The sequence below is a fragment of the Amphibalanus amphitrite genome, unplaced genomic scaffold, assembly GCF_019059575.1.
Source record: "Amphibalanus amphitrite isolate SeventyFive unplaced genomic scaffold, NRLGWU_Aamphi_draft 001450F_arrow, whole genome shotgun sequence".
Taxonomy (NCBI): domain Eukaryota; kingdom Metazoa; phylum Arthropoda; class Thecostraca; order Balanomorpha; family Balanidae; genus Amphibalanus; species Amphibalanus amphitrite.
Window position 1 is genome coordinate 62,752 of NW_024882943.1, and position 13,840 is coordinate 76,591.

The following is a 13,840-nucleotide window of genomic DNA, read 5'->3' on the forward strand; positions in this document are numbered from 1 at the left end:
AGGGCACGTCGGCCGGTAATGGGAGAATCAAAGGCCGTAATAGGTCAGCTACAACTCCATTGTTAATGAGGTTACCGGGAAGAAATTGTATTTGGTTGGCCTCAAATTATAATCACAATTGTGTATTAAGTGCGTCAGTCGCGTTGTTGATGCTTCGAACAGCGTGTTGTCCGTGACTGCTCCGCTACGATCCGTCTGATTGATACTTCTCTTCCCTGCAGGAACATCTCGTCTCAGACGCTGTACCGTCTGCAGACCCTGACGGCCTCCACGGCCTCCGCTGAGTCTCCCACCCTGTCCCAGTCTACCCCGGACCTGCCGCCGCCTCCGCCGCCGCCGACTACCGGCGTCCCGTCCGCCGGCTCCCAGACCAGTGGGCCGCGCCGCTCAGCCTCCCTGGACCTGCTGGTACGCTTCCAGCGGCTACTACTGGCCGAGCTACACCACCTGGGCGACCCGGCGCCGGGAGATGAGAAACGCGAGCGTCACGACCGCGGCGCCGGCTCGCTGTTGGCGAAGTATGTCCAGCTGCTATTGGTGTTTGTGAACGACACACTATCGGTGGCGTGCGGCGTGGCGGCCGGCGGCGCCAAGCTGTTCGCCCTGGCGGCGGCCGCTCTCAGAGAGGACGTGGTCGGGGTGCTGGTCCCAGAGCTGGTGCTCTGTCTGCTGATGCTACAGCAGCGCAGCCCGGCACTGCGTCGGCCGAACCTGTTCGCGCCGCTACTGCCGCTCCTAGACACACTGGATAGGTTCAACCGACTGGCACCGGGTGCTGAGAGAGAGGACGCAGAGGACCTCGCCTGGCCGGGCATCATCGGCGCCTCCCACTCGACACACTCGGTGCGCTCCAACGAAGAGGTACCCGTGATCCGACGGGCGGATGTCGAGAATCATAACCGCGACGGCGGCCTCTGGCTGGTCATCGCCGGGAAGGTGTACGATGTGCACGACTTTAAAGCGGAAGCGCCGTGCGGTGCCGAGCTGCTGCAACGTTCGGCCGGTAAGGACGCCACCAAGGCGTTCGAGGCGGCACAGCACTCACCTCAGGCGCTGGAGCTGCTGAAAGGTCTGCTGGTGGGGCCGCTGTTAGATCCGGACGGCGACCCGCCGGCGGCGGCGGCAGCGGTGCTGGGCGCGGACATCGGCTCCCTCTCCTCACCTCTGGTGGACACGGAGCGCTCCCTGTCGCTGCTGCTGGGACTCCAGGCGGCGGCGCTATACCGCGGCACGCCGCCTCAGCCGGCCGAGCTGCAGGCGGCGCCCGTACTCGAGACAGGCGTGTTTGACGGCGGACTGGAGCGGGGAGTGTGCCAGGGTTCTGAGGACGTAGACAAAGACCGAGAGACGAGCAACTCGCCCTTCAAGGCGCACATGAACTCTGAGACCATGGAAGACACGGTCAAACTCATCATAGCGTTCGCGGAGGACCCTGAGGAGGAGGGCGGTCGCCGTCTGGGCGCCGCCGTGTCGCGCCACTGCCAGCAGCGTCACCTGCAGATGCCGCTGCTGGTCGAGGCCGATCACCCTGTGGAGCAGGTGGGGCGGCTGCTGTTGGCCGCCGTCCTCCGGCAGACCGGCCTGCACCGGCGGCTGACGGCCTTCGTCAACGGCGGGGCAGACATGGAGTCGCTGCCGCCGCTACCAGAGCCGATACCGGAGCTACTGCGGGTGGTACACCGCACCAAACTGTCCCTGATCCGCACCAGACAGCAGCTCGACTCCAGCTACAAGGAGGTGTGCGCCGAGCCGATCGACAAGTGTCGGTTTCTGCTGTACAAGGTGCGGCCGCTGCCCGGTTTGGGCCGCACCTCCTCCGGACACCGACTCCTGCTGCGAGTGGAGAGCCGCTGGCGAGCCGCTTGTCGTCAGATCCTGCAGTCCCGGGCCGGGACGCTGCACGTCAAACCAGAGGACATTCTCAATGAGAGCATACAATCCCAGGACGCCCTGGCGGCGGCGGTCGGCTCGCTGAAAGAGGAACCTCTTGAAGAGGGCGAGGCAGAGAAGCAGCAATTGGAGACGACAGAGGAGCCGGCCACGGCGGCCGGTCTCGGTCCCACCGTGTCTCCACCCCCAGGCCCGGCTGTCGAGGACGACCGCTGCTCCTCTGAGGAAGAAGAGGAGGAACAATCTGAGAAACTGGCCGCCGAGGCGCTGCCCGAGAAACTAGCCGAGCTCGAGGAGAGACTGGAGAAGTATGAAGATGAGGACCGTTCAGAGAAACTGGACATCGGAGATGGATGTAAGAAGGTGACCGATTTTGACCGACCCAACAAACTGGAAGAAGATGCCCTCTCCGAGAAGCTAGTCGACGACGAGAGATCTGAGAAGACTGAGGACGGAGACGAAGACGAGAAGGTGATGGAAAAGTCGGCACCGCCGGCCGTGCTGAGTGAGCAGCAGCGGCGGAGAAGGAAGCGCTCTCCGGCGGCCGGCGGCGCGCCTGACAACCGGCGCAGCTGGCCGACCGACACGGCGCTGAGGCTGGCGCCGCTGCCGCCGCCGCCGGCCGCCGAGCAGGGTCCTGAGACAGCGGCGGAGACGGGCGACGGACGGCGGGATCAGCTGGAGAAGCTCGCTCTGAAACTGGAGGTGACTGTGGACGACGGCGAGACCACCACGCCGCCGGTGGATACCGCCAAGAAGCACGGTAAGTGGATAGTTATGTCGTTAAGTGTATTACATTTCGCCGTTTTATCCCGTATTTTTCCTTTAAATTAACCAGCCGTCATTCACCTGGTGCTGTCCTCATGTAATTGTTTTGCTTTTCCTATGCTTCTGTAAGCTGTACTCGTCGTCATAACCTTAACGAACTTGTGACGTAACCTGAATTATCCCTTCTCGCCTGGTTCCAGCGTACATTCCGCAGTGGAGCGACTCGTGTTCCCCGTCGGACTCTGCCGCCCTGGAGGTGGCCGCCCGTATCGCCAGTTTCGTCACCCAGTCGGCGGTGGATGCGGGCGCGGTACAGCGCGCGCTGCTCTGTCAGACAGAGCGGGCTGGACTGCGGCTGCGTGGACTGCAGACCGTCCAGGGACTGCTGGCTAAAACACACCTGCTGCCCTCCGCGCGGCTCCATCTGCTGATGGGCTGGATCGGACTGGGGCCCACGCTGAAACCTGACTACAGGTAAAGTGGACGGGGACTGCAGCCGGCGAATGGCTGGTGGGATTGGGTAAAGTTTCAGGAGATGCATTTGACAGTCACGCTCACGAGTCACGACATGATAGATGATAAATTCATACTCTTGGATTCATATTCATGCATTGACTGCCTGTAGCCGGCCTGTACCAGTCAGCAAGTATCGCACTATGAAATGGCCGCTCATCACAATTCTGTGACAAATTTGACATCTTACTGCACACTGCAGCCCTCCCTCTGACCGTCAGTTCTCTCCGCGCAGCCCCCCGCCGTGCTGTCTGGACGGCGTGCAGCTGGTGCGGCCGTACGAGCGCTCCCAGCTGCTGGTGCAGCACGGCCGGCTGACCGCGCTGGCCGCTCAGCAGCTGCGGCAGCTGGCGGCAGCTGCCGATCTGCAGTTCCGCGGCCGCGGCTGCAAGTCATCCCGACTGAAGGAGAATCTGAACCACATGGATCAGAATGGACTGTCGACGCTGCCGGCCGCCAGGTGGGGGACGGGAGGGAGGGAGGGATCAGGGAGACTGTGTGGGTCTTGGTGTGGGTATTGGGACGGAGCGGGAATAATGACAATACAGTGGGTACTGGGTAGTATTTAGCGATTGGTGAGGCCGTGCGCTTGTGAGGATAGTTATCCTGGCAGGATAAGCTGGAGCTGAAGTATAAGTGGAGATGCCTCCAGATCAGTGAGGGAAGAAGAAGCCAGAAAATCATGATGAGATCAGGGCCTTGGTTGGCGCGACACTTTCTCAGACATACAGAAACCTGGGAATTGCATAGGAGTAACATCAATTACACCCGGGGTGTCGTTGCCTTTCTCTGCCTCTCTTTGACCCCGGTGTTTCCGCCCACCTCCCTCCTCCCCCACCAGGTTCCTGCTGCCGCTGCTGGTGGTACTCAGCGGCGACCACGGGCCGGACGTCTCTGCCCTCCTGCTGCGCTCCGGGCTCCTATCCACCGTACAAACCCTGCTCCGGCTGCTCGGACCCGACCCGGCCGGCCCGCCCGACCAGCCCGTCTCGGTGCCGGCGGTACTGGAAGAGGCCGTGGAGCGGCAGCCCACACCGCAGTACCAGCTCTCCGGGCCCGAGATGGCGGCGCTCATGAAGATTGGAACCCGTGTGGTGCGCGGAGAGGACTGGAAGTGGGGAGATCAGGTGAGTCGGGCCGGACAGCTGAGTGACGCATTCCACCTCTTGGATATAATTTCGGCAGGCGAAGCCCATGACTGGCTGACGCTTGTTCAGTGTTAATTGATATGCATGCATTATGTATATTCACATGTGTAGGTACTCTATTCACGTTTGTTACTTTGAGATAAAATGGGCTGAAATGCCCAGGAAGCTTATTAAAATCAAAATTTTATTGTCTTATTTCTCCCGGCCTGCCCTATCTTTCCCTCCCTCCCCTCCCCTGCACTGTCTGACCGTGCTGCCCTGCGCCCAGGACGGCGCTCCGTCCGGCGCCCCGTCCGGCGAGGGCGTGGTGATCGGGGAGCTCGGGGAGGACGGCTGGATCCGCGTCCAGTGGGACAACGGCTCCACCAACTCGTACCGCATGGGCAAGGAGGGACGCTACGACCTCAAGCTGGCCGACGTGCCGCAGCCCGTGTCCTCGGACGATGAGGATGATGACGATGATCTCAGTGAGTCGGGAGTTATAGGATGGTGGTGGGTGTTGTCACTTTGGGATGGTGTGGTTTTGTCCTGCTTTAGAATGGTGTTTGTAAACATGGTAAGTCACCTATTGTTTGTAAACATGGTAACTCAGCCAGTGTGAGCGAATGGTGTTGCTGGGTGACCTGGTGTGTCCCGTGTCATATAAGGGAGACTGAAACAACAAATTGCCGGCGGCGTGTTTCATCGGATATGCTGGTATTCCCCCCAACTGAAATGTGTCCTGGTCCACACTTTTTTCGATGCGTTCCAGCTGCCACGGAGGCGCCCTCGGAGAGTCGCCAGCCGACGGCTCTGTTCCGTCAGGGCTGCCAGCGGCTGCTGCAGGCGCACACCCTGGCACTGGGACTACACGGGGAGACGGCCGACCAGGCGGCAGTGCATCGTCTCACCGCGCTGCTCAGGGACATCGTCACGGTGCGGAGAGGAGGGGAGGAGTGGAGAGTGTTGCTAGGGTGCGGGATCGGACAGGGGGTTTGGCAAGAGTGGATTTACTGTCTACGATGTCAGAGCGGAGGGGAGGCAATGCCACGAGGAGAAACGTCGAGAAGTATTATGGTGTGAAACTGCTTTGTGATGCAGCCTGTGGCCGTTTATGACATGGCCCGTGGCCCTTTGTGACAATAATTTATCGCCTAGGGGTGATTGTCAGTGATGTCACTGAGAGAAACTTTGTTCCCCGTTTACACAAGCACACTCACTCTTCCCCCGGTCCTCCCGCAGCACGGCCGCCTGGAGCCGGTGTCGCCTCTCCAGGAGCCAGAGGCGTGTCTGCACGCCCAGCACCGCAGCTGGGCCACGCTGCCGCTGCTGCGGGCCGCCGCCGCCAGCAGCTCGGCCGTGCGCCGCGCGCTCTGCCGACCCGCCTGGACCTCGCTGCTGCTCGACAGGATCGAGCCGCACGTGCCGGTAGGTGGAGCGGGGGGGGGCTTTGGGAGGGCCGAATAAACGGGGGCAACTGCATGATTTTGCGAGAAGCTGCTGAAAGTTAACTTATCTTTGTCGCTTATGAACAGCTACCGCACTATTTTCGTAGTTCAATAATATTGCGTTGAGAGATATGATAAGAGCATTTCTAACTCAATGCATGTAGGCAACGACAATCGGTATGGCATGTACCCAGTTCATGGCTCGAATCGAGTACTTTTTTGCCGCGCTGTCTGACTCTCCCTCTATCTCCGTCGCCAGGTGGCCACTCAGCTATAGTGTGTTGTCCTGCTCTCTCCTTCTCCAGACCCGCTCTTTGTCCTGTAGTCAGGTGGCCACTCAGCTGCAGTGCGTACTGCTGCTGTCGAGGAGTCTGACCCTCTCTCTCTCTGTCTCTGTACGTAGGTGGCCACGCAGCTGCAGTGCGTGCTGCTGCTGTCGTCGAGTCTGTCGGCCTGCGAGGACCCGGCTCAGATGCGCGCTCTGCTCCACCGACTCCTCACCAGACTGGGAGACACCATGCTGACCGGGGCCAACGAGGCCAAAGTGGCACACAGTACGTCATGCACGCCGCGCAGATACTCATGATTCGCTGGCCTGACCGAGGGCGGTTGTGTCGAGGGTGGTTGGGACTTGGGACTGAGCTGTCGAGTCGAGCGACGAATAATAATTTATCGAGACAAGATCAGAGTTTTGGCTTGAGAATGAGTGCCACTGGGTCATAAATGTTTGCCCTTACTACCATATAGGCAACTGATCTCTGCTTGACCGTTGATTTAGCCCCAGGCGGTGGATGGTGTGACCCGGTCTGACCTGTGTGCCCTCAGACAGAGACGGTGTGACCCGGTGGCGGGGGCCACCACTCTCTGACGGCCTCCCTCAGGCGGTGACCCCGTCTGAATTATGACCTCCCTCCCCCTCAGACGGTGACGGCGTGACCCGGTGGCGGGGCCACCACTCTCTGACGGCCTCCCTCAGGCGGTGACCCGGTCTGACCTCTGACCCTCCCCCCCCCCCCCTCAGACGGTGACGGCGTGACCCGGTGGCGGGGGCCACCACTCTCTGACGGCCTCCCTCAGGCGGTGACCCCGTCTGAATTATGACCTCCCTCCCCCTCAGACGGTGACGGCGTGACCCGGTGGCGGGGCCACCACTCTCTGACGGCCTCCCTCAGGCGGTGACCCGGTCTGACCTCTGACCCTCCCCCCCCCCCTCAGACGGAGACGGCGTGACCCGGTGGCGGGGCCACCACTCTCTGACGGCCTCCCTCACCTCCACTGTGGCCGAGGCCGTGGTGGCGCTGGTCCGGCGGCTGCACCAGCTGCCCGCCTGGACCGAGGTGACCAGCCGCTACCTGGCCGACTGCCTGGTCGCCCTGCCGGCGCCGCCGCCGCCCACCGACAACGAGGTTAGAAAAGGTCTCACAGGGGCTGATTTAGGACCGATTACTTGTGTGATCCAACATGAGATCGAAGTACGCGACGCCAACGTCATCATTCATATCATCGCCCACCAGTCACAGTTTTTTTTTTTTAGTGGTTTCGAGCGTGCTGTGCTGATCCCTCTCGTCAGGGTGCCTATTTTTATTTGACGCTATAATTGTCGCATTCTCATCGACACACGGCAGTAAACACCCTCCCCTCCCCACCAGTCTGTCGCTGCTGCGGTGGTCGCTGCCGACTCTCCCTCCGGCCCGGACTCAGTGGGCGACTACCGCCAGTCGGCTCTGCTAGCCGCTCTGGCAGTGCTGGGCGGCGTGGACCCGCGGCCGCGGCTCGGTGGCGCCGTCACCGTCTCCGCCGCGCCCGCCTCGGCCGGCGGAGGGGGCGCGGGAGCCGCGGATTCACAGGGTGTGGTGGTCCGACTCGGCGTACAGAAGCTGTTTGTGCGACTGAACTCGCCTGGTGGTGCCGGCGAGGTACGGCGACTGGCCGTGGCGGCCGTTACCGCGTGCCAGGCCGTCCCCGCGACCATAGAGCGGTTCCCCACCTCGGACGACTTCATCCAGCTGTGGGCCGGCCTCCTGACATTCGCCATGGACGCGCCGCTGTCCGGCTGTGACCACAGCAAGTCGCCCATGCAGGGTGAGAGATTAGGACGGGAGATGAAGATAAGCTGACAATGCTTTGTTCTAACCATGTTGTTGCTTTAACGGCATGGTAACTTAATATGCCAGCATGAAAAGAATTATAGGACAGTGCATGTTTCTCTGGTCTCTAAATAACGTATAACTTTTCTACATGAAGCTGATTTGTGCAGACTGTCCTCAGTTCTTGAACGCCTGACCAATGACGGCGATTATCCCGCTCTACGCACCGCCTAACCGCCCTCCCTGCCTCTCTCCCGCCCAGCCGGTGTGAGCCGTGTGGGCGTGCAGCAGCTACAGCAGCAGCTGGCCGCTCTGGCTGCCTGCCGGCAGCTGCAGCAGCGTCAGCAGCTGCTCCGGCGCGTACTCACCAGGGGGCAGCTGCTGCCGCGTCTGACGGCCGTGGCCACCCAGCCGAGCCCCGTCCGGACCGTCTACAGTCGAGAACAGATCGAGGTACCGGCGGGAGGGAGGTAGTTACGGAGGTGGGGAGGAACAGGCTGAGCTGGTATGAGATAGAGGGAGGGTCAGCCGTGCGAGCTAGATAAATCGGGAAGGATGGGTGACTGCTGAGCTAAAAGTTAGCAGGCGTTTGCTTATAAGAATAATTTGCATCGTTTTGCTGCCGTGACTTTGGATATAAGCTATGAACTGAATATTCTGGAGTCAAAGGCGAAATGCGCCTGTTGAATCGGTCAAATAGCAAGTTTCAAGTACAAGATACGCCAGGCCCCAACTGCAGGTCAGTCCATCTACCGTTACCTCCCGTTCGGCAGGTGGCTGCGCTGGCGCTCTCCCAGCAGCTGGCCTACGACCTGCACCACGCGCGCGCCGACGTCCGTCTGGACACGCCCGGCTCGGCGGCCGGCGCGCCGCGGGCGTCTCCGCCGCGCCGCAAACGCCGCACCTCGTCCCCGCCACCGAGCGAGATGGTGCGCCAGCTGGCGGAGATGGGCTTCGAGCGACGCGCTGTCGAGAAGGCCCTCCAGTGCATGGGTGAGAGCGGGTGGATGGGGTGGGGCGTGGACGGGGAGGTCAGCGGTGGGTAGTTATGATACCCACAGAGACTGATCGTTTGACTGAGTGGTTGTCTTCTCTATAGTCCATAGAAGGCCTTAGTCATTTTGCCATGGCCTGCTTTTTGAGAACTATTATCACCAACCATATCATCCGCGCACTGTTACGGCAATATCGTGAGCCTCTATAAGCATATTCGCTGATCAAAACGTTTGTCTTACTGTAATCTCCCGAGGCGTTCCGTTTATGTAGACTCTCCCCCTGTCATGTGACCCTGGCAGCTGGTTGCCAGACGGTGAGCGATCGCTGAGTCGTGACCCTCTCCTCCCTTCCCTGCACTGTAGCTGTACAGGTACCGTTCTGTACTGTACTGTACTATACTGTATTACTGTACCGTTCCCAGACGGTGAGCCGAGCGCCGAGTCGGTGGTTGCCTGGCTGTGACCGTCTGCTCCCTTCCCTGCACTGTAGCTGTACAGGTACCGTTCTGTACTGTACTTGCTGTACTATACTGTACTGTACGGTCCCCAGAGGGTGAGCCGAGCGCCGAGTCGGTGGTAGCCTGGCTGCTGGAGCGGCAGTCGGCCGGCGGCGCCGCCAGCTCCGACTCCGACTGCAGCTCTGTGTCCTCCGAGGAGAAGCGCGAGGACGGCGAGTTCGAGGACGACGAGGAGGACGAGGAAGAGGACGAGCTGACGGCCAGCAGTCTCTCCGAGTCGGCGGCTGCCGGCGCCACCGGACTGCAGCCGGCCGCGCAGGTGGGATTTTAGTTATTAGTGTAATGCATGAGTATGAAAGCTGCAGTTATCACGCTCGCCTGCCAGGCGGGGTGAATAGCGGATGTGATCGTGGTGTTGTGTTGGGTCTGAACACATGCTTCAGCATTTAGGATCGGTATCATGTTTTCCATGCTTTTTGTGATTGTGGCTTGAGCGCTGTTCCCCTAAATTTTCTCATCCACACCCAGGGAGTTTTCCTTACACTTTGAGCGCTACCAACTTTACGTTTTCCTCATTCTGAAACGACCATGCCAGTCCAGCTATTCAAATTCAGTCCTGAACTCTCACCCCGTCTCCAGACCGCCTTCCGGCTAACCATCTCTCTCCGTCACTCGCAGGCCTCTATCGGCGAGGCATTCCGGCGCCGACACCAGTTCGCCACGAACGACGACTACGCGCTGTACGTGCGGAGCCACATCGCCGTAGGCCAGACGGTGCGCTGCTGCCGATCGTACGAGGAGGTGCACGAGGGCGACGTCGGAACGGTGGTCAAACTGGACAGGGACGGACTGCACGATCTCAACGTACAGGTGAGCACGCGGTGGCGAACTGACAGGGTGAGTGGTGGCAGCTGCGAGAATTGGTTAGAAGAAATCGAAGGAGATGTTATTCAGCAGGGAGAAGGATATCGATACAAACCAGATGACTGCTTGATGACGTGAAGTTTTTAGTTTTTCCCCGATGCATAGTCCAAATGACATTCTGGCTGAGGCGCTCAAAATCCTGTTCGCCACTAACGGTTCGAGCACAACTTATTATATTTCCCGCGCTCACTGATGATAATATGGTTTAACATGTTCTTTTTCTTACATTGTCCTGAATATAATTCCAGAATAATTAAGTCCAGAATTATTCTGGACTTTAGCCTAGTAGTTGACCTTTCACACTTTCTACCCTCCGTTACCATCCCATAGCGTTGGTCAGCCTGCCCTCACCCGCCTGTCTGACCTCCCCCCCCCCTCCCTACACCCAGGTGAACTGGCAGCGGAAGGTGGGCATCTACTGGGTGCGCTACATCCACGTGGAGCTGCTGGGTGTGACCGGCGTGGCCGCCACCACCACCCATATCCGAGTGGGGGACCGGGTGCGCGTCAAACCGTCCGTGCACACGCCCAAGTACAAGTGGGGCTCGGTGACCCACCGCAGCGTCGGAATAGTCACAGGTGAGAGCAATGTCGCTGGGATGATGGAGCGACGCTTACTTTTGTTGTGTCCATGCCCATCCATACAATCCCCACATTTTTCACTGCATCACTGTCACGTCTTTTTCTTTATCATTCCTTAACCTACCACGATGTAAAACTACAGTCCTGCGTGATCTACGGCCCTTCCTCCATTCTACCCGTCTGCCCGGCATGATGCGATACTGCTATCATCGAATGACCTTTGACTTTTTACTGGGCAACGCGTTTCTTCAGTCTGGTCCTTACTCTGTCTTGCTTTTCAGGCATCATCAACAACGGGAGGGACGTCACGATCGACTTTCCGCAGCAGAGTAACTGGACCGGCCTACTGACGGAGATTGAGCCGGTTCCCACCAGCCACCCGGACGTCAGTTGTGCTGTGTGCGCCGCCGCTCCAATAGTCGGTACGTATTGGACTGAACAGCTGTAGTGTGTACGTATTGGACCGGTCCCCACCAGTCACCCGGACGTTAGCTGTGCCGTCTGTGCCGCTGCTCCTATAGTCGGTACGTAATGAGTCGGCTTCCACTTTTATCGTCGGCATGTATTGAGAGCAGCTGTACACCAAGGAATGCGCATGGCAACGCGCTGTAGACTGCTCGGGACAGGAGAGTTGCGTCCGTGCTGGTGAGGGATTCTGGGTGAGTCAGGATGATGAAGCAAATAAATTCACTTCATTTTGATTTATTGTTTCCAGTCTTGAATCGCGTCATATTCCTCACATGCTTTGAAACTTCCTCGCTCTGCGGCAGGTCCCCGGTACATCTGCAAGGTGTGCGACCGCTGGGACCTGTGTGAGGGCTGTTTCCGGACGTCGCGCGGCCACCGGCACGGCTTCAGTCGCGTGCTGGAGCCGGGCGGCGCGCCCGTGTCGGCCGGCCGGCCGGGCCGGTGGCGGCGCGGCGCCGGCGCCGGCGGCCTGCCCGGCTCCCCGGCCGTCGACGGCCTGGTGTCCGAGTTCCGGCGCTGTGTCCGCGGTCTGTCCGTCTCCAGCCTGGAGGGGTGCGCTGACAGACTGGCAGAGGACGTCAGCGGCTTCTGGCAGAGCTGCGGCGCCAGCGGCAAGGTGGGCGGCGGACGGGGACAGTCTGTGCGGGAGAGCGGGAGGATAGAGAGACTGATGATGACTTATGGTTAGTTGGTGGGGAGCTATTGGTTATCAGAGCGGACAAGGAGAAGGGCGTATAGTAATTGTGTTATGTTGAAGGATATGAGCAAAGTTGAGGGTAGGGAAGGGTCACTACTCACTGCAGGGCAGATCTGAGGAGGTTTGATAGTCAGAAGCCAGAAAAAGGCCTACTTGCGTTAACAGCCCTCTTCTAACAGGTAACTGTACTAGTGTGCTTTGCGTTACTCCGCACAGTCCCCCAATCACACCCCACCCTTGTGTGCTCAGCACTGGATCCGTCTGGAGATGCAGCCCGGGGTGGCCGTCCACCGTCTGCAGCTGCTCTGCTCGCCCGCCGACGGCTCCTACATGCCCTATCTGCTGGTGGTGTCTGCCGGCCCGCAGCTGACCGCCCTCAGACAGCTGGCCGTCGTCACCGTGGCCGCCGACGAGACATGGGTCACACTGCTCTATGATGTCACGGAGGTAGGTCACAGACCAGGGTCACTTTGTGCAAGACTGACTTCCGTAACGGAGGTTATACTGGAAAGTTTGCGATACTGGGCCGTGGTCTAATGCGCCATGCAAGACTTGATGAAATCATTGAAAGCGATGTGTGTTGGTAGCTTCGGAATCTAATGCCTTCATAGTGACGTACATTATACAATTTCCGGTGAGTTCCAATATGTGTTCCACTAAGCCATTAGCCGAAAATGTCCCGCTGGTCCCTGCACTTCTTCCAGCACTTTAATTTGTAGCTGCCCTTTATCGCATCTTTATGCCCTTCATGACTCTTCCGCCCACTGCAGGACCTTCTGTGTCTCACCTCTCCCTCCGCTGTGCCCGCAGTACCACCAGTACATCGAGATCGCCATCCGCGAGTGCCGTGACGGCGGTATCGACTGTCGAGTGCACGCGCTGAGGGTCATGGGCCGGCAGCTGGGTACTGACGACTCGGCCGGCGCCGGCGGAGGTGTTCACTTTCTGGCCAGCGACGGCGAGGAGGTGAGAGAGGGAGGGAGGGATGATGGAGAGACGCCGGGGAGAGGTCTGGGGAGAAATGCCAGAGGGATAATGCTGAGGGGAGAATGAGTAGTTGTGGCATCGTGGTTCCAAACATGAATTATAGGCTTTAGCAGGCTGCGAGCTTTTTTCTTCTCAGATTGGACTGGTGTTTTACCGACCTTCAAGCTAATGGACTGTGCAGGGAGTGCAACACTTCTAATGCAGGCCTTGTCCCCCATTTTCCCTGTTATTACAGTGAAATTTTCGTAATATTGCAGCTCTCTTATTCTGCGAGGTAGCGTTATTTCATCATCAGATTCACGCACGCCTCCATTAGCTCTCTCCCCCAGCACGCAGACTACCACCAGTGAACCCCTTCTCATCACCCTCTCTCTCTCCCAGGACTCTGAGGCGGGCTACCTGTGCCGCCCGTCCCCCGCGCCGGGCGCCGCGGCCGGACTGCGCAGCCGCGTCTTCGTCTGGGGTCTGAACGACAAGGACCAGCTGGGCGGCCTGAAGGGCTCCAAGATCAAGCTGCCGGTGCCGTCGGAGGCCCTGAGTCGCCTTCAGCCGGCGCAGATCGCGGGGGGAAGCAAGTGCACCTTCATCGTATCGCAGGACGGCAGGGTAAGTGAGGAAGGGGAGAGACGAGAATGACCGGATTCACGGTTGTGGAGAGGATTGGAATAGAGACTCACTGAGGAGGGGAGTGCGCAAAGAGTTAATGTAAATGTTGGCGCTGACGTGGACGGTGTGGGCGTAGTATACTATTGGACTGCTGGTAAAAAAGGCCGTCCTCTGGTCTACTCAATGTTTGTATGATTACGAGCGAGCGAGCGCAGCGAGCGAAGCGAAGTCTTTTCAATATAACGGAAAAATCTCAGTATGAGCGGCCCGGCCCGGCCCGGCCCGGCCCG

At 59.5% G+C, this 13,840-nt stretch overlaps 1 protein-coding gene across 1 annotated transcript in view; it reads left to right on the forward strand.

The window, feature by feature from the left end:
- The window catches only part of LOC122373142 (E3 ubiquitin-protein ligase HERC2-like), a 58,386-nt gene that overhangs the window by 25,989 nt on the left and 18,557 nt on the right, over positions 1–13,840 (forward strand). Inside the window, exons 21-40 of the mRNA XM_043350946.1 lie at positions 222–2,653; positions 2,859–3,132; positions 3,407–3,631; positions 4,013–4,298; positions 4,588–4,786; positions 5,071–5,234; positions 5,541–5,726; positions 6,150–6,300; positions 6,962–7,152; positions 7,396–7,828; positions 8,096–8,286; positions 8,607–8,826; positions 9,379–9,605; positions 9,965–10,156; positions 10,600–10,789; positions 11,074–11,214; positions 11,563–11,876; positions 12,207–12,404; positions 12,768–12,923; positions 13,326–13,550. Of these exons, the coding sequence (XP_043206881.1) occupies positions 222–2,653; positions 2,859–3,132; positions 3,407–3,631; positions 4,013–4,298; positions 4,588–4,786; positions 5,071–5,234; positions 5,541–5,726; positions 6,150–6,300; positions 6,962–7,152; positions 7,396–7,828; positions 8,096–8,286; positions 8,607–8,826; positions 9,379–9,605; positions 9,965–10,156; positions 10,600–10,789; positions 11,074–11,214; positions 11,563–11,876; positions 12,207–12,404; positions 12,768–12,923; positions 13,326–13,550 (6,595 nt within the window). The remainder of the gene's footprint in view (positions 1–221; positions 2,654–2,858; positions 3,133–3,406; positions 3,632–4,012; positions 4,299–4,587; positions 4,787–5,070; positions 5,235–5,540; positions 5,727–6,149; positions 6,301–6,961; positions 7,153–7,395; positions 7,829–8,095; positions 8,287–8,606; positions 8,827–9,378; positions 9,606–9,964; positions 10,157–10,599; positions 10,790–11,073; positions 11,215–11,562; positions 11,877–12,206; positions 12,405–12,767; positions 12,924–13,325; positions 13,551–13,840) is intronic.